Raw genomic sequence first — 18,991 nt, forward strand, 5'->3', positions numbered from 1 at the left:
TTCAAATTACCATCCAAATAAAAGTTGTTTAACCTAACTTGCAAATACCAAGTAATCCCCTCCCTTTTTTTGTGAGGACTCTTCAGACAATTGCTGTAAACCAAAATTCAGCTATTTATGCAGCACAGACTCCCTTAAAACAACATTGCCAAACATTCAAATTATAAATACAAGACCTCCTGTGCATCATAAAAGACAAGACAAATTCTCATAATATAAACAACACGTAGTTTTACTAGCTTTTTGTAAGTTACATTGCAAGTAACTGTCATTTCTCCAACATAAATCCCAGATTTGGAAGAAGTTAGACTGACAGAGAATAGTTATTGTGAACTGCTTACTATCAATGCTGTGGCCACAGAACAATTCTCAGCATCTAGCCAGCATGGCACTTGCCACTGCAGCTACCAGCAGGGGTGGCAAAGTTGCCAACAGCTGAACGGCTTGATTACTTCACTAATTTCTTCCCCTGTGAATAGAAAGTCCTTCAGAGCAGCTCAGCAGAGGTAAGCTGTAGCAAGGAGGATTATATGTTTACTGCTTGTTACATGACTGTTCGTAAACACATTGAAAGATCTGTCCCTTCAGGAATACAAATTATCATTCAGAAATACCTTTTTATTTATTTTAACTTCCTTCATAAGATCACGGGGAGAGAGCAACATGTAAAATTAAGGCTGGAATGACTTAAAATTTGCAGTAGATAGCTTCTATGCATAAATTTGCAATTAAGTTTTGGACTCAAGCAAGGGTCTTTCAGAAAACCTGGCTCAAAGTATTTTTAGACTTACACTCAACAGATTCATATAAAAAATTAACCACCCACACACACATCTATCCTTTTCATGAACTATACATGCTCCACAAAGAGAAAGTTAACAGCTGCAACTGGTTTGCTGGGATCACACCAAAAAAGACAAAAGGAAAGAGAAATAAAATTTATTATAAAACATGTTGAAACAGCAATGACTTGGTGGACTTCCTGCTCTGCTGTTCTAGGCAGAACAAAATGTGACTGAATGCTCTCTGGAAAGCCAAAACAAAATTACAGAGTAAGTATGTTGCTGCCTTAGAATCGCTTTCTCTTGATAATTTCTGGTTTCCAGCTGACAGGATGAGTTTCTTCAGTCTAAAGGGAAAAAAGAAAAATCTCATAAGCATTATTTTAACTTTAAATTCAACTGTAATTAGGATCTAGTTTCAAATATTACTCACATAGTATATATATTCTACTTCATATGTAACATTATAATTACCTAATCTACTGTGTAATTAATTTACCCAAATTAACTTCTATATCACCCCACTGTCTGAAGTACTCAGTAAGTCTTGCTGTGTTGGGGTTTGTTTGTTTGTTTGTTTTCTCCCAACAAGGACAAACATCAGGTTGCCAACAGCATTTCAGAAACAACATTGCAGTGATCAAAGCCCAGGAACAGGAATTCCAGAGACAGTCCTTCCAGCAATATCTACATGAGTACTGGCAGATGACACAGGGTCTACAGTTTGTCCAATTGCAAAATGGATAACCAACTAAGGAGTTGCTCCAAGTCTAATTAACACAAAAATCCCAAGGTTTAATAAAAACCCTTATATTCTTTGTATTGAAGACATACTCAAATGAACTAGACAATAATTTATTTAATGTCTTCTCCATTAGTAAGCGGATTCAGATTTGAGAAAAAGAGTTTGAAAATACGTTATTTACTCTGACTTCTAAAAACTGCCAAGCAAAATGATTAATCTAGATCATATTCAGAAGTACAATAAATATTTAAAATTTAATCTTTCTGCTAATTCCCATGTTTTAATCAATACTACCACACACAGTTTTCTACTGTCTTCAAAACACAATGTACATTACTCTATTAAGATTTCTCCAAACTTTACCACAAAGAACTTTTGCAGAAGACTTGATAAACCTGACACTTATTTGTACTATAGCAGTTAATAAGAAATCAGGAGTGCAGAAACTCGCTGCTGTCCTCTTATTATACATAAACATTGCTTTCAAACTTCAATAAAATGGATTACACAAGTCTGTGCATGTCCCTTACTGGTATGTGTAACATTTGCTTGAAATTTTATTTCATTAGAAGACATTAAAAAAACACTTTGACATACCGCAGTATCATCTTCTTTGTATACTTTTATGGTTTTATCAGCTTCAGCTGTTAGCAATCTGCTTTCTGACTGGTCAAAAACACAAGCAAATATTCCTGATTCACTGTCCAAAGAGCCTGGCTGCACAGCTGCATGTACTCTCTGGAAATTGTATCCGGTTCTCCAGTCCCAAAGATGCATAGTACCATTATCAGCTAAAACAAACAAACAAACATACATAGTTACTATTTTAACCAGTTAATTTCTACGAGTTTTCTAAAAACAGTATCATGAACAACATCAGGCATACATCAGCTGTAATCGTCATGTAGAATAACTCAAGACACCCTGCAAGGTTTCTCATTTTCTACTGGTTTCCTTCTTAGTTAAGAAAGGCTGATATTGTTTAAGAAGGCTGATGGATGCTTCCTCAGAATCTCATCCAGCTTTGCATCAGATAACCCAGGGAGATGATACACCACATCACAAGGCAACTGCAGCAAGTTGCTTTGGAAGCATAGTCAGGACTGGCATTCTGAATACCAAGCTCCCTGTTCAGTAGCTCCACTAAAGCTGAATAAAGAGGCATCACCCTGTCAAACAGATTACAGACATCGAGGAGTCTGTAATGGGACATGGGCTTAATGTTTGCAGAAGTTTTATTTCAAATACAGTTTAAACCACTGCCAGTATTACTGCTACCGGCATCAGCCACAGGGTATTCACAGCAATCTGAACTCCCTATTCAGAAGAATGCTCTCAAAGCAATTTTTCAGTTGCAAAAAACAACCACCCCCAAAGCATTACGTAGCCAAAACAGATCTATTAAAAATTTATCCACGGCTGCCAGCTAGACAAGAAATCCAGATGCTTCAGGAAGGATGTTTCTACAGGAAAATACTCCAAGGTAACCTCAACTTATTTTAATTCAGCATCAACTACTTTGAAGTTGCTGTAGATAGCGTGAGGATGTAAAGTGGGGGAATAAATATTCAAATTTTATTTTTTAAAAAGCCACAAATAATATTAATGAAACAACAGGGGTTTTTTGGTGGAGAAGGAACAAGTTCTTCTAAAGCCTCAACTACTACTAACACAAAATGGTTCTACAAAGACCGTCTAGAAGTGTCTTCAAAATAATAAAGGATGAAATATTAGCCCAGTCCAGGATTTTGTCAAGTTCTTGCTCTCACTATGAATGTGCCCGGTGTCAAATAGAGATTATCCAAATTTTAAAACCAAGGGCCTCCTCTATATGTACTTGAAAACATAACCAGGGTAAGCTGACAATATAATTAGCTATCTTCCAACTCCTCCTTAGCACATTTCCATCTCACTCCACATCCCAGGCCTACAGGACATACTGTATCAATGGGACCAAGAACACTTGGGACCAAACACATTTCAGGGTTCTAAAGTGTAACTTAACCGTTACTTTTTTGTTATGCTCTGGTTACAAACACAGATATGTTTTTCATAAGTATCTGCTTATGCAAATTCATGGAACCCATCTTAAACTGCCTTATCATATGTGATATTGTGAATTGAGTCCCATCCTTGTTCGCAACTACTCAAAAGATTAGACGAGGAAAACCAAGAGGTGAAAACTCAGGCTCTGCAAGTTATGTGGAACAATACAGTCTAGCCTATTAATTCACTTTCCTCTGACTGCTAGAGCTCTCTCAGGACCACCTCATGATAAAGCATTTGGTCTAGGACCTCAGAGATTTGGGTTTAACCTACTGCTTTAACTCTCTTTTCCCATGCAATCTTGGACTGTTTCTCTAGAGCTCAGCTCTCAAGCTGTAAAATTAGCACTTCCTTTTTCCACACTATGTACTGATTTCCTGTTTACAACAGCATCTACATTAAAAACACACATCATCTCCCCACTACATAGACATAATGCCTTAACGAAAAAATCTGATTTCAGCTGCGATTTCCAGAAGCTACTTTCAAAAAAGCTTGTCACTAAAATGGTCTACTTATGTACTTCGTCTTGTACAAACACAGAACTCTCAGAAACAGAGATTATGGTTTTAGTAACACATACTTCCACCAAAATATTTTTATTACAGTGCTTGGGTAACTAATATATAGAAAAATCCTACCTGCATTACAAAATACATTTTCTTACCTGAAATTATTCATGATCAGATACAGCATTCAGGTTTCTCTTCCCACCCCCACAACACAGATGAATACAAACTAGTAGTTTAAAGACTTTGGGGGCTCATGCATCACTAACAATACTCTAATGTATCAGATGAATATTAAATTCTTGAAACTTTTGATTCAGACTCAGGAGATCACAGAGCATGGACTCTGGAGCCTTGTGGCAGCAGCCTCCTGAGAAGAGGAAACCTCTTCCCTGCTGCAGATTAAAAGCCGTTTCAAATACATTTTTGTGCATGGAGCTCAACAATATCCAAGAAAACAGAACCAACCCTATTCCCTATAAAATTAAGCTGTATGCTGTAGCAGGCTTATAGCCCCAGCTAAAAGAGAGCTCAGCGAGCATCTTTGTTTAAGGACCTCCAGCCAAATATATGTGGGGGAGTGGAGATTGGAAATATGAACATGTATTTCTCGTTTTTACCTCCGGAGACCAGAACACCATCAGAATTTACAGCCAGTGTGTTGATAATAGCATTGTGACCAGAGAGGTTCTGAATGAAGTTTCCATCTGGGAATTTCCACTGTTTAATATTATCTGGAGAACCAGATGCAAATGTGTAACTGAAAAAAAATAAGCACAGTATATTAAAGTTCAAAATAGCCATAGACATAGCAAACATCCTTCATTGAAACTACTGTTATATGCTAGTTGCAAAGTTACTTAACACTAAAACTGCTTTTCTGGCATTTTAACTTCACATAAAATGAAGCAATTTGATGAAGTAATGAATTACCTTTCTCTATTGTTTCCTTTCTTTCCCATAAACTACCTGAACTTTATAAATCCTATGCTGTATAGAATGCTAATATGCAAACAAAGATGGAAAACACACATTAAGTTCCTGTCAGTTGCTATTCTGGCAAATTTTTAGGCATAAGGGCATCATCAGCAAAGGTATCGGGGCAGGGGGGAGAAGACACAGAACAATAAATGCAGTATTGGATAGTCCTCCAAAACAACACAATCAAGAATAAAGCACTGCAAAAAAGTGAACTACAAAAGATAATTTGTTTTACTGACTTACCTTAAAATAAGCAATTCCCTCATTTTACCATGTGCAAACAGTTACAAAGTTACTGGGATAGCACATACAAAAGCCACAACATCTAAGCAATCTGCTGTCTGTTTAATAGAATCTTCAATAACAAATTAGGAAAAAAAATCTGTAATCTTAAAAAAATAGAAATACTGAAATATAAAAATACTAGGCTGATACTGCTGGATAAAAACACTTCAAGTCTTTTTTTCAAAGAGATATTATCAATGAATCTGAAACTTGAGGATTTTTTTTTCAGAATATAAGTAAAAATAGGGGTTTTGCTACAGCTAACAGGCATAGCATGAAATTTTTGTAATTTTTCAGACATACAGACTGGATGAGAATTAATTCATGTCAAACACTCTGAATTTGTGCACTGACAAAATTTCGTTTTAAAATATTGAAGGTGTAGAAGTACCACAGTTCTATATGAAATCCCTTTCTCCATTGTTTTAATGGAGAGTTATCCAAATGGGCAACTGTTGATGCATCAAGATATAGTATCTAAATTCAGAGCACTTCCAACAACATCCACCTTCAAAGATGAAATACTCACAATAAGTTTCTTTTCAAAACCAGTTAGACTGAAGTGTCTTGTGCAGTGAAACCAATATTTAAAAAAATCCTTTGTAGTAATCCTTTAGCATTTATTCACACACATACCCTTTTACAAAACTACATCACTTTCTGCTAACAATCATTCAGTTACATATTTATTATTAGCCTTACAAAGCCCAGTGTCACTGATTTCTCAAGGACTGCATCAACCGCACATACATAATTCCATGGCGTCTAAGACATTCTCAGGATTGCTAATGCACGCCAGTGGTAGCACAGAGTAGTGAAAGTATTTGAAAACTGATATGTACATTTTACAGCATTTTAAGCTCATTAGTTTTTCACATAATTATGTCCTACCATTCTAAAGCATCACTCATATTGGCTTTATGTTACCACTCAAAGTCATGAACTGTGAAAGTACAAAAGATTGAGGAAAACTTACTGTCTTGGATGTAACACTACTGCTCTTACGGATTTCTTGTGATTTGTTAAAGTAACACGAGTTTTTCCTGCCACTAAATCCCACAGCCGTATGGTAGTATCATGACTGCCTACAATGAAAATTAAAAAATAGTAGAAATCATCATATTCATGCTATCATTGTTATTATTTTGATAGGGCAGCCAAGACTTTATATGTGAAACAGAAAAATATTCTGCTTGTTACAAAAATGTTATACTAATGCCACTGCAGAAGAGAAAAGTGCTGAGTTATATCTGTCTTTTTACACAGTTCAAAATTTAAGGACTAAGTAGCAAAGCTAGATTTTGGCATAATGGGAAAGAAGATGAAGTTTATATTTAACTATAGTAGTAGACGCTTCTTAACTGAATTGGGGGAAACTGTGAAATATCACAGAAAATTCAAGTCTCAATACATATTACAACAAAAAATGTAAACACCAGAAACTAAAGAAGTGCAGGAAAATGTTCAAACAATGCATAGGTATATTTGCTTAAACATACCATTAATAGCATGAAATAATCATTGAATTGCCTATTTTCAACAGAAAACTAATAAGAGACATTGATTAAATTAAGAAAGATAACATCACGAACCTCACATAATTACTGAATAAATACATTCAGGATTAGGTTTTTCAATCATGTTACTTGGGAAATCACGCCCATTATACCTGTAATAATCTGTGGTTCTGCAGCTTGGCATTTCACTGTTGCTACTGCATTTGTGTGTCCTGATAGTGTGTGCACACTGGCTTTTGTCCTCACATCCCAAATCTATGAATTCAGAGTAAATAAGTCACAGAGGTCAATAACAGGTGCATATTCAGTGTATTTTAGGCATTGTCATTGATTATATGAATTCTTAACCATGGTTCCTCAGATTAAACAATGGCATTTAGGTTTTATTTTTCATCCAACAATTCATCACACAACTGCCTCGGCTGGCCAATGTAAAGGGGAGCAGGGATCCTGCCACTGAATTTCTAAACAAACAGATAACAAAGTCACTGTAAAACCATACCATCTTCTAAATACTAAGTGATCCTACATATACTATGTAGTCTATCTACTAAATCAAGAAATAAAACATTCTCCTGACATGATACTGCTTTTTTGTGTATTGAGGCTTCAGTTTTATCCGCAATGGAAGACAAAGCAAACATAAATCATCTTGTTATTTTCATCTTGATTCCTGTTAACTTTTGGTAAGTATTCACTTTTACAAATGGAAGATGCTGAAACACACTGACATATCAAGACGTTAAAATGTAACAATGTTATACTTACTCGTGCTGTTGAATCTCTGCTACACGTTACCAGTACATCAATTGTTGGATGCAAATCTAAACCATAGACAGCACTTAGATGACCATGGTAATGTCTAATAACCTAGATGAATAAAAAATGTACACACACTTTAACTGGATATTTGAAACAATATTCTAAATGCTTTGATTTTCATATTTGCCACCACCAACTAATTCCAATTAAACAAACTACAGCTCACCTTATTGTATTCAAGATCCCAGCATTTCACTTGTTTGTCTTCTCCACAAGAGAAGAGGTACGGACTTCTTGCACTTACTATCACTCCTCGTACAGTACTGATGTGTCCCGTCAAAGACAACTTCAATTTGCCACTAGCAAGGTCCCAAATCTGCATCAAAATAGGTATTTTGAGGTAGACAGGTAAAAGCTACACAGTGATAGTCTGGGTAGACAGCCCAGATGTAATTGATACTGCTGTATTTTAAGTTAAAAATTATAGTAACACCAATGTTTGCTCTCCAGTTACTACTATGTAATAAATGAAACATCAAGAAGTAACACTCCACAAATCCTTTATGACTAGCTAATAAAAGAAAAAATGTTCTGCAGTTCATTATTCTGCAAGTAGTAACTAAGAAATGGTTTCCAAGCACTGAAGACTTATAAAATAAGAGAACAAAAAAACCACACCCGCAAACTTTGTCAGTGATTTCTTCCAACATCTTACCTTTATAGTTCTGTCAGCAGAGCCAGTGACAAACCACTGATTCCCTGGTTCTACTGCAATACATCTCACCCACCCCAGGTGACCACTGATAACCTTTAGAAAAAAACAGAAGTTTTTCTAAATCAGAAAAAATACACATACATATCTCAACATAATTTTCATTCTCCATCACTGGAATTTGTTAGCATTCACCAAGAAACACATGCTCCTCAAAAAGGTCAAACGTGAAATTAGATCCGAAGAAAGCTTGAATTCTACTTTAGTTAAATGAAGAGACTACTAGAAACTCATGTCACACACTAGACTTGGGGACCTTGCAGTACAAAAACACCCTGCTCCTATAAGCACTTTTTCAAATCCTTTGAGAGTCCATAACTCTGTGGTTCAATAGTTGAGGCTTTGCAGAGAAAGTGTATTTAAAGCACGAGTTCCTTATGCTGCTGTATAGTGCTTATATAATCATAGTTAAAGAACAATTATATAAAATCATGGTTATTAAATCACATTGCCGTATAATAGCTACCTGTAACAGCATGCCACCACCTCCTTTTCCCCAAATAAGGGGTAGTATAAGTACATTGGAAACTTTCTGGCAACAAAATACTTGAGATGGATCTCACAAGAAAAGCTTGCATACAGCAGCTTTTCCATTTCTCCAATTTCTCCAAAGTCAGACAGCTAAAATCAAACCCCACAGTTGTTTTCACTGGATGTCATACTTCATGTACTGTCATACAGCTCATTTCAAAAAAACCTAGAACACACAAAAAGTTCTTAGGCAGAAAAAAGGCAAAAATACTTCGGAAAGCCAAGGTGGATTCTTCTGACTAGATGAGACCACAGCCGCATACATTTGAGATGGCTACTTGGTTACTTCATAGTCTAGGCCTAGAAACTGGCATTTCCAGGGCAGAAATCTAAGAGATAAATCATCTGACCTAATTTAAGTCCCCATTTTTCACAAATGGCTTTAAACCAAGCTTCGGAAGACCAGCTGAAATGTAGATCTTAAGCAACAGGTAAGATGAAATCCACATTTGGTGTTCCAGCTGTGCTTCTATTTCTGAGTTGCCTGAACAAGCTTTTGTCCTGTTGTGCAAGGATTTTGACAGCAAATCTCACTAAAACTGCTGACACGTAGAATTAGTACAGTGACTTGAATTGTATTTACATTCTCTCTCTGAAAAGGAAGTGTTCCTAACAAGTAGTTATTTTTCATTTGTTTACCTTAAATCTCTCATTGGTTTATTTTGGTGACTTTTTTTTTTCCCAGATTACATTTGCTTTAATTTTTATGAAGAACACATTCTAATAGTGCTGTATTTAGAAAACCTATATATTCTTTCGAGCTCAAGTGTTTTTAAAAAAACTACTTTAAGATTAGCCTTAAGATTTATGATTAATGCAGCACACAGGACTCTTCTGAAAATCTAAATGACTACATACGGTGCTATATTTAAATGAACAGCACTAAAACAACACAATTCTGCTACCAGAGCATGAGATTTTTTAAATATCAGGAAAGCTTGACATTACTAAGATAATATTCACCCCTTCTCAGACAAAATATGAAATTGCTTAAATTTCATAGTAAGAATCAGCCCTTAGAAAAACATATATATACACATGCAAACAGATGCACATAAAGACATCTGAACTAATACATATGCTTAGAGATTTTCCGTTCAACTCAGCTACCCTGCCGTCCTCATCACGAAAATGTTTAAAGATGATATGAGATTTTGGGAGAATGGCTATTATTACTGCTTAAGAAAATTAAAAGGCAAATTAGACTAACTCAAAAACAGGACTAGAAGTCAAGGAATCTAAACTGCAGAGATAACTTGTGATCAAAGTTTTCAGCTTTTTTCCCCCCACTTTTACAGCAAGTGAAAAAAGTGTGGCTGACTCAGACACTGACTACCTTTTGGAGGCAATTTCCTTACGTTAACATCGCTAGAGTATTTCTTTAACATATTATTAGTATCAAATTCTGCACCTTGCCTTTGAGTTCCTCTACCAAAGAATCTGACTAGAAAACAAAAAACAAACTCTAATTTATTTATCATAATACAGCTAAACCTACATAAACAGAAGAGTAAAATGAATAATATTCACAAAATGTTTTGCTAAATAGAATGAAAAATGTTTGTAATCCAATCTTTGCTATATATCTTTTGCTATATATGCATATACAACTTATTTGTGATCACTTTTAATTTGACTATGCTGTGAGGTCTTTATAGAACATAATATATTCATTTACTTTCATACACGTGCTTATGTCACAGTCTGTAACTTACTCTGTACAGTTTCCAAGGTGGATGCCACTGAGGTTTGGGCATGGTTGGAGCCTTCTTTGCCATTAGTGCAGAATTTTTGTTTCCACCAGCTTCCACCATAGCCTGTAAGTTTAAAAGGAAGGTTATTCTTACGCTTTATAACTCACTTCTTTGCCTAAAACCTAAAGCTTTCTTGGTCCGACATCTGAACAAGGATTAAATGTAGTCAGTCAGGAGATCTCCACACAACACACAAATGAATCCAGAAGCAATCTGGTGAACACTATGTACTGGCCACAGCAGACATGCAACAAACTCACCCCAGGAGGCTGTGAACGCTCAGGTATTCCAGCGTGCCTGTAAATATCACCCACACCAGCAGCTGTCCGATTTGCATCCAGCCTAGGTTGAACAAGAATGGTTGATGGGTTGTCATTAGCTTTGTCTTTCACTAAGTAAGTGATAAGGTATCACAAGGTGGCATCCAGTCCAGTGCTCTGTATCTCTAAGGATGGAGACTCCTCAACCTCTCTGGGCAACCTGTTCCAGTGCCTGACCACCTCAAGGTAAAAGACACCCACAAAGCAAGCCCCACTAAACAGAATTTCCCTTGTTCCATCTTCTGCCCACTATGTCTCATGACAGCCAAGAAAAAAAAAAAAAAAAAAGGACAAAACCCACATGTGCAGAAAAATTATGCCTGACCACAATGCACATAGTTTCTTTAAACATTTTATAATTTAGAATATTAAAAATACTCAAAGTGTTAATGAGGTAACACAGCAGTACCTGGACTGAGAAGCAGGAAGTGCTACTGCTAAGGATTGTGCTGCAGATTCACTTGGCATCCTCTGGACCTTAGTATCTGCTGTCAGAGCCACACCTTGGAGTAAAAAAAAAAAAAAAAAAAAATTACATTAAATTAAAACAAACAAACAAACAACCCCACCAAAAACCACAGCAAAGACAATTCTGTTAGAAAGAAAATCCAGAAAAGTATATTATCCAAACACATATATACACATACACCTGCGAACAAGGACTCGTCACAACCCTGTAATATTAAATGCCATTATTCAATGACATTATTGTTTATGTGCAAGTCAAATCTCCTGAAATTTTTATTTTGGCCCAAATCCTTTCCATTTTGATTCTACTATATACATAGGTACACAATTTCTAGAGCAGAAAATGGTAGGATTCTGTCATTGGAAACAAAAAAAAGACTTAACTGGGAGCAGCAGTCCTCTTTTTTTTTATTCAGCTTCAACTACTAGGGAAATCCAAACACCACAAAAATAAACACGATCTTGAGAAGTATTTGCTAACTTAGACCCTTTAGTGCAGTTTATCCCAGAACACTTATCAGCCACAAAACTGTATGCATCAATGCTATTAAAGATTTCAATGGCATTTCTCACTACTGTCAGCTATGGATTTACAGCGATGGGAAGCCTGCTCCAGCAAGTATGATGTCTAGTTCTTACAAGAAGGCAAAAATCCCATGCAAGCGCTCAGAGAATTTTACTTACCGGGACCAGGTGGGTATGGATGTGTACCAGTTATCATATACTCAAGTTCTTCTCCTAAAGAGCAAGAAAGTGAGATATTAATGATTACACATTTTATATTGCACTGCTGTCCTGGTTTTGTTAAAAACAAGTTTCTCTTTTAGTGAATTTTTCCCTGTCAGCTAAAGTCCTCTTACTAACTGCAGTTTTCCTGAAAGTTAGGTACATGTTTTGGTAGACATAGCAATGGAATGCAAGGTCATTGATAATGATGCATCCCGCGAGATGTGCAGGTAGGAGGTGAACTGAAAAACTGACCAACTAAAGTATTCCATCCCATTCATGTCATACTTCATATAAAAGTGGGAGATCACGAGGATCTCGTCCCTTTTTTCCTTATGGCCGACATTGGGAGAGGACCTTGTGAGTTGTCCCTGCGAACTGAGGCCTCGTGACAGACTGAATCCAGCTCCGGTTGGCTGCAGAGTCCAGTCCAGGACTTCGGGTGCTGGCCCTACATCTGCTGGAGCAGTTGCCGGTATTATTTTCTCTATTTCTATTAGTAGCATTAGTAAAACATTTTTAATTTTTCCAACTCTCTTCTCTCTGTCCTTCTTTCCCTCCCAATCGCCTGTCCTTAGTGGGAAGGGGGGAGAGGGAGGGGCTAAAGGGGGAAGAGGCAGGCGAGAGAGGGTTAACAATACATCTGCCACGGTTTTATTGTCACCCTGCAATCAAACCACAACAACTGCAAACAATGCACTTCAAACAGGAAATACAGGAAAACAGAGCAGGTCATACATAGAAGTGATCACTGGTTTCTCCTGCTAATGTTCTATACTTGGACATTTCTTATTTTCACTAATTTCATTTGTTCTGGTTACCTCAGTTTTCTTAAACTCAAGAGTAAAATAACACTTCTAAAATGGTGATGCCACTTGTTATCAAGAGGAACTCTCCCTCAAGAGAAAAATCTTCAGACTGCCAAAGATGCCTTTTGATGCCTTTATCATGGAAAAGAATTCAAGTACACAAATAGCAATGGTGTCTGGAACCTAAACTACTCAAGACAATTGATCGTGTGTGGTATCAGAAGAGAAAAAGGTTATTTTCTTCTTAAAAAAAAATTATGTCTCAACATCTACTCTCAGAATACTTCCAAATAAAGTACAATGGAAAAAAAAAATCTCAACTGAAATAAGGTGGCATTTGACATTCTTTAGAAGCTTCTATATTTGATCTACCTAATACATACACAGTTTATATATAACCAAACATAGGCTGAATAAAACCCCAGATTTTCTTTTTAAAGAGTTTTCTGGTTTAATAGTTGCATAGCTAAAGGAAGTCTGAAAATTATATGAAATAAAAAAAAGAACATGTCCTTGACCATCATGAACTTGTAAAAAGGAGAATTACATTACGTTCTCCTTCTAACACCTAAGTACAGCACACACTACCATTACTATAAAAATTGCTTGTGTTACTAATGAGTTACTGTAAAAAAACAAACACAAAAAAACCAACAAAACAAAACAAACCCAACAAACAAACAAAAAACAACCAACCAGCATCCTATTACTCCTTTGTTAAAACAAACCTTTTCCTTGTTCTGAATCACTTACATCCTGTGCACCCTAGCAAGAAAAATACCAAACAATGAAAAATGGTATTTTGATTTCCATCTGTCTCCAATGGATCAACATTGGACTGCACTCTTCAGATTTTTCATCAGTAAGACTGTCACAAAAGAAAGGAAAAATACAGCACTACGAGTAAACTAACCTTGATTTCCAGGATACTGTTTGTGTCCATAAGGATCCCCGGTGTTTGGACCTCCTTTCTCCCTCAAGTTTTCTTTAAGAGTAGGCATATGCAACACCGAGCCATACTCTGTACGCAGCTTGACTGCCATCTTTACTTTGTGACTGTTGAAAGAGTAAAGCATACCACTGATTAAACCCCAATTTCTGAATTGTTTTCAAGTTTTGAAATATTTTAGAGAAGGTTTTATACGACTTACTTGACAATTCTAGTATTTTTTCTCTTTCAAAACAACACTGTTAACTGTACAAAAACATATGAACTTCTGACTTGGATGGAGCTATCACTAACATAATTTAAAACTTTGAGGCATACCAGTACTGATTGCAGTACTTACCTTTCTTCATCTAACAGGATTGGCTTGGCATTATCAGCTACAAACATATCATGGGTTCTCTTCAAAGATCTGAACACAAGTGTGTGCACAGAATGCTTTTGGACTTCCTAAAATAAAGAATATTTAAATACATAACTAACTGAAACACTGAAAATGGAAACATAAATTGAACTGAGCAGCAATTAAGACTTCAGTACTGTTAGGTGATACAGCACTATTTAGTTCACAGAAAACCCCGCTCTTCTTGGAAACTAAAAAATTAAGTTCATCTGTTAATTGTTTTAATTCAGTGTTTACTCAAAATAACACTCCCTCTCTTGGAAACTGACAAGACTCTGAAAAGCAAGCCAAAAAACTTTGATCAAACTTTCTGCACTGGCATCTACATGACAAATCCGTGAGTGTGCAGGCTTCTGTGCACAGTGTCACTTTACATAAGCACAGCACAGTTTACTGAGATAAAACTTGGGATCAAACCTGACCAAACTTGTTTTCATTTTATAATTTTTATTTGTTACTAAAATTAAAACATATTTAAAATCTCATTCAAGAACTAACAAGCAGCATTAAAAAGCTGTTAACTTATATAAAACTTATCAACAGCACAATTCAGGTTTTTATTAATATTCTCCTTCCACTGGACAAAAAAAAATCATTAGAAATCTCAGCCTACTTACTCAGGTACAAAACCAAACTCTCTGCATGACTGTATTTGTTCTGTCTGTCTGTCTACAACGACAACAAGCCGGAAGCTACATTTATAACTTTTGGCACTGGATATTACTCATCTGTCCAGTCTCAAAGGTTCATTACACAGATGCTCTCCCTGTTAAGCTCTTCATAGGTTCTGTTTTCCTGCCCTGGGAGCTGTCCACTCACCAACCCATTTTGCAGTGGCTGTTACGCTCCCAACTCGGCAGCCCTCACACAAAGTTATTTGCTCTCAGTGAGCTCCTGCAAGCTCCAGGTATTAAGTGCGGAAAAACAACAACAACAAACAAACAAAACCCAACAACAACCCCACACCCACCAGCATTTGGAACTGGGTTAGAAATTTCATCCAACTGGAAAAATAAGAATTACAGTAGGCAATTACTATCCAACAACAGTAGCTGTTCAAATCACCACATTAGTAGCAGATAACACAATGCCTACCCAACAGAGAAGAAACATCTACAAATATTTTTTGACAGATGCTGCTATGTGAAAAATGGCTAGTAGTTGTTACATTGGGCAGCAGTCTTTGCGCCTTTTTCTACATTTCTGACAACAACACTTGCTTTCAGAAGTGCACAGTATTCACCCCACAGTAACTATTCCCCGGCCTACCAAACCAGCAGCCTCTCCCCACCTTTACTTCAAAGCCCTCATAAGAAAACTACCGTTTTCTTGACTAGCTGACAAAGCCGATAAGTCACCGGAGGTTGGGCACCACAGCATCACCCCACCGGCCCACAGCACCAATTCCGTAACCAGCATAAGTCTGGCAGAGCAAAGCTGCCGCATGCAGTTGACTCATGCCCCAGACCCAGGCTGAGCACACGGACCCGCACCACAGCCCCGGCCAGGCGGAGGCCACAGCGCTCAGACCAGCCGGAATCACAGAATGTTAGGGATTGGAAGGGACCTCAGAAAATCATGTAGTCCAATCCCCCTGCCGGAGTAGGAACACCTAGATGAGATTACACAGGAAGGTGTCCAGGCGAGTTTTGAATGTCTCCAGAGAAGCAGACTCCACAACCCCCCTGGGCAGCCTGTTCCAGTGTTCTGTCACCCTCACTGAGAAGAAGTTTCTTCTCATATTTAAGTGGAACTTCCTGTGTTCCAGTTTGTACTCATTGCCCTTTGTCCTACCATTGGCTGTCACCGAGACGAGCCTGGCTCCATCCTCGTGACGCTCACCCTTTACGTGTTTATAAACATTAATGAGGTCACCCCTTAGTCTCCTCTTCTCCAAGCCAAACAGACCCAGCTCCCTCAGCCTTTCCTCATAAGGGAGATGCTCCACTCCATCATCTTCGTTGCCCTGCGCTGCACTCTCTCCAGCAGTTCCCTGTCCTTCCTGAACTGAGGGGCTATCCCGGGGCGGACTCGACATGGATGGGAAAGCGGAAGGACCGCCGTGCTCTACCCCCGCAGCGGCCCTTTCCTACCAGGGGGGAAGTGAGGGCCGGGGCGCCCCGCCCAGCCCAGCCCCCTCACAGGCCCGATCCGTCTTGCCCAGGGCACCTCAACGCTGAGATAGGGAGGACGCGAGAGGCGCCCCGGCGGCCCGACCCCGCACCCCCGGCCGCTCACCTCCACCATGGCGCCGGCGAACTCCCTCCGCCACAGCCCTCCACCAACCCCTATGGAGGCTCTTCCGGCGCCTGCCCCGCGCCGCACCGGAAGTGATGCGCCGCGCGCGCGCGAGGGGCGGGTTAGGTAAAGGAGAGCGGACAGGGCTTAACCCGCATCCCAGCGGCGGTCCGGGGGTCGCGGGTTCGATCCCCGCGGGCGCTATCGGAGCGTGCGGTCGGACTTGGGGGCGGTACCCGCGCGGGACACTTGGGGGCGGTCACCCCATATAGCGTCCCCGGAGACGAGAGGGCTGCACTGACGGGTAGCGACCAGAAGAGCGCAATCTTCAGCTTTCTGAAAGGCACCCGGTGCTTTACTGAATCTGCCGCGAGGCGGGTGAGGGCGGAGATGGCGCCTGGGCAACGGCTCCCGCGCTGAGGAGAGGAGGGCGCGCTGCCCAGCCGGCTCCGGCAGAAATCCCCGGCCTTTGCGATTGTTCTGGGAAGAACAGCTACAGCTTCTAAGTGTTGTTTTCTTCGTGAGTTCTCAAGGATAAAACCTGTTCAGGGAACCACGCGAAATGAGGAGGATGTGGAAAAATATTCCCGGGGCTGAAGTTCAGCCTCTAAGCAAGAGAAAACTGTGTGATGTGAGATGTTGACTGTTCTGCGTGGTAACTAACTGCCATTTGGTAAAAAAAGTGCCTTTAGTTTAGGTCCGCAGGGTGTTATTTCGATGAAGACTGAAGTTGTGCATGAACAAGCTGGCAACCCCTGCACCTCATGGCAAGGCACACATTGCAAAAGGGCAGGAGTCGTAGTTATTTTCAAAATTATCCTGATACTCCAGCAGATTTTTCACTCGCCTTCATAAGCAGAATAACCAAAAGTATATGTGACAATTGCAAACAGACACCTACTTTCTTCACACATGCTCATCTGCTCTTAAGTTCAGGATGTCCTGTCCTCCTGAGCCTAAAGCTGGGATTTGATGAGCACATCTTTTGCAGCCCCACCATCACATTGTTCTTCTTTATCACTACGCCAGCCACTTACTACGTTTGTCTGTGTGCCTGAGCTGTGAGCAGTTTGCAAACTGATTTGGGCTAAAAGTAATCCAGTGCAACATCTCTTGGTTCAAACCTGTCCTTTTCATTAGCCACAGGATGGCATTAGCCTGGGATTATTTCTGGCAGACAAATTGCCTGCTTGACATAATGACAATCTCTCCTCTTTTCTGGAGCGGATGGATCATTTCTGGCAGCTGTACTGGTGGTTTATATTTAGTTATTTGAGATACAGTGATAGCTACAAATATGCTCTAAGTGGCTTCCACTCCCAGTCCCTGATCTGGGTTAAGGTGGGGCTGAGATGCCCATTACTTCATGCCAGTAATGGCAGAGGCGCATTGCCAGCTTGGTTTCAAGCCAAGCCAGCCGGTTTTCACATTTAACATGAGGACCTATTTCAGTAGTCCCACTGGTGATGCTGGGGACCCCTGTTCGGTTTCAGAGCCTCCAGTAAAGGTCAGCACAACACCTTGAGGAGCAGGAGCATCATCTGTCCTTGCTTAACTTGCAAGTTAGAGTGCAAACTCCACAGGGCAGTGTGTCAAAATGGGGCAAATCTGTTGCATCCTCCCAGGCTAGTGAGGTTAGATACACAAGATTTTAAAAGTGATATTGGAGGCAAGGGATTTCAAACTTCTTTTTTTTTTTTTAAGTTTACACACAGCATAATGTGTGCCCAGTGACTGGTTGGTTGAGTGATTGGTGTATTTGATGTGTGAAAATGGTTTAAGGGCTAATCTCTGGCAACATATAAAGTATCGTGTTGCAGTTGATTCTGTTGTCTGTTGAAAGAAATCAGACTTTTTTACTGCCTTTTTAAAGGAATGCAAATTTGAAATACGGATACTCGTAGCAGTCTAGGAAAAAAATTCTCCATTTATATTGTGTAAGAAAACTTCACTGTTACGTGCTGTTTAATACTACTATTACTAGTGTTCACCCTGGCCCTGTAGTTCTCACTTTTTTACAAGTAAACATTCCTCTCAGAAATTTATTATCTCAGTTTATTTCCTGGTGTCCTTCTAATGCTTTAGAAAATCAGAGGACAAATTAACCTCTGTAATGGTGTCATTATTTTAAAAATATTTTATCTAAGGTGAAATTTAGTCCCAGCACTTCAATAAATCGTTTCAGCAGTATCAGTTAGAATATGCGCTTTATTAACTTTTTTTGTCATATGCAGGTGCTCGATACCTTCTTGCATGCTAGCTACGTCTACAATTTTGGAAATAACAAACTATGTAATTTTCTATTAATCATTATGAAGAAGGTGACTGGTAGGTTGCATGTGCTTTTAGTGCTGTTTTAAGGCCAAAGCGAACAGCTCCACTCATTGACATTTAAGA

At 38.8% G+C, this 18,991-nt stretch overlaps 1 protein-coding gene across 1 annotated transcript; it reads right to left on the minus strand.

Moving 5' to 3' along the window:
* Window positions 1–927: 927 nt before the first annotated feature.
* On the minus strand, window positions 928–16,671 carry PLRG1 (pleiotropic regulator 1). The gene is made up of 15 exons (XM_065633518.1): window positions 16,595–16,671; window positions 14,297–14,403; window positions 13,921–14,063; window positions 12,157–12,210; window positions 11,414–11,507; window positions 10,945–11,026; window positions 10,646–10,747; window positions 8,343–8,435; window positions 7,854–8,003; window positions 7,634–7,735; window positions 7,018–7,120; window positions 6,325–6,433; window positions 4,703–4,842; window positions 2,125–2,318; window positions 928–1,129 (listed from the first exon to the last, which is right to left on the minus strand). Exons 1-15 carry the CDS (start codon window positions 16,601–16,603, stop codon window positions 1,070–1,072), a joined length of 1,542 nt encoding a protein of 513 aa, XP_065489590.1. The 5' UTR covers window positions 16,604–16,671; the 3' UTR covers window positions 928–1,069.
* Window positions 16,672–18,991: the final 2,320 nt, after the last annotated feature.

Source organism: Caloenas nicobarica, chromosome 4 (assembly GCF_036013445.1).
Source record: "Caloenas nicobarica isolate bCalNic1 chromosome 4, bCalNic1.hap1, whole genome shotgun sequence".
In the NCBI taxonomy this organism is placed as follows: domain Eukaryota; kingdom Metazoa; phylum Chordata; class Aves; order Columbiformes; family Columbidae; genus Caloenas; species Caloenas nicobarica.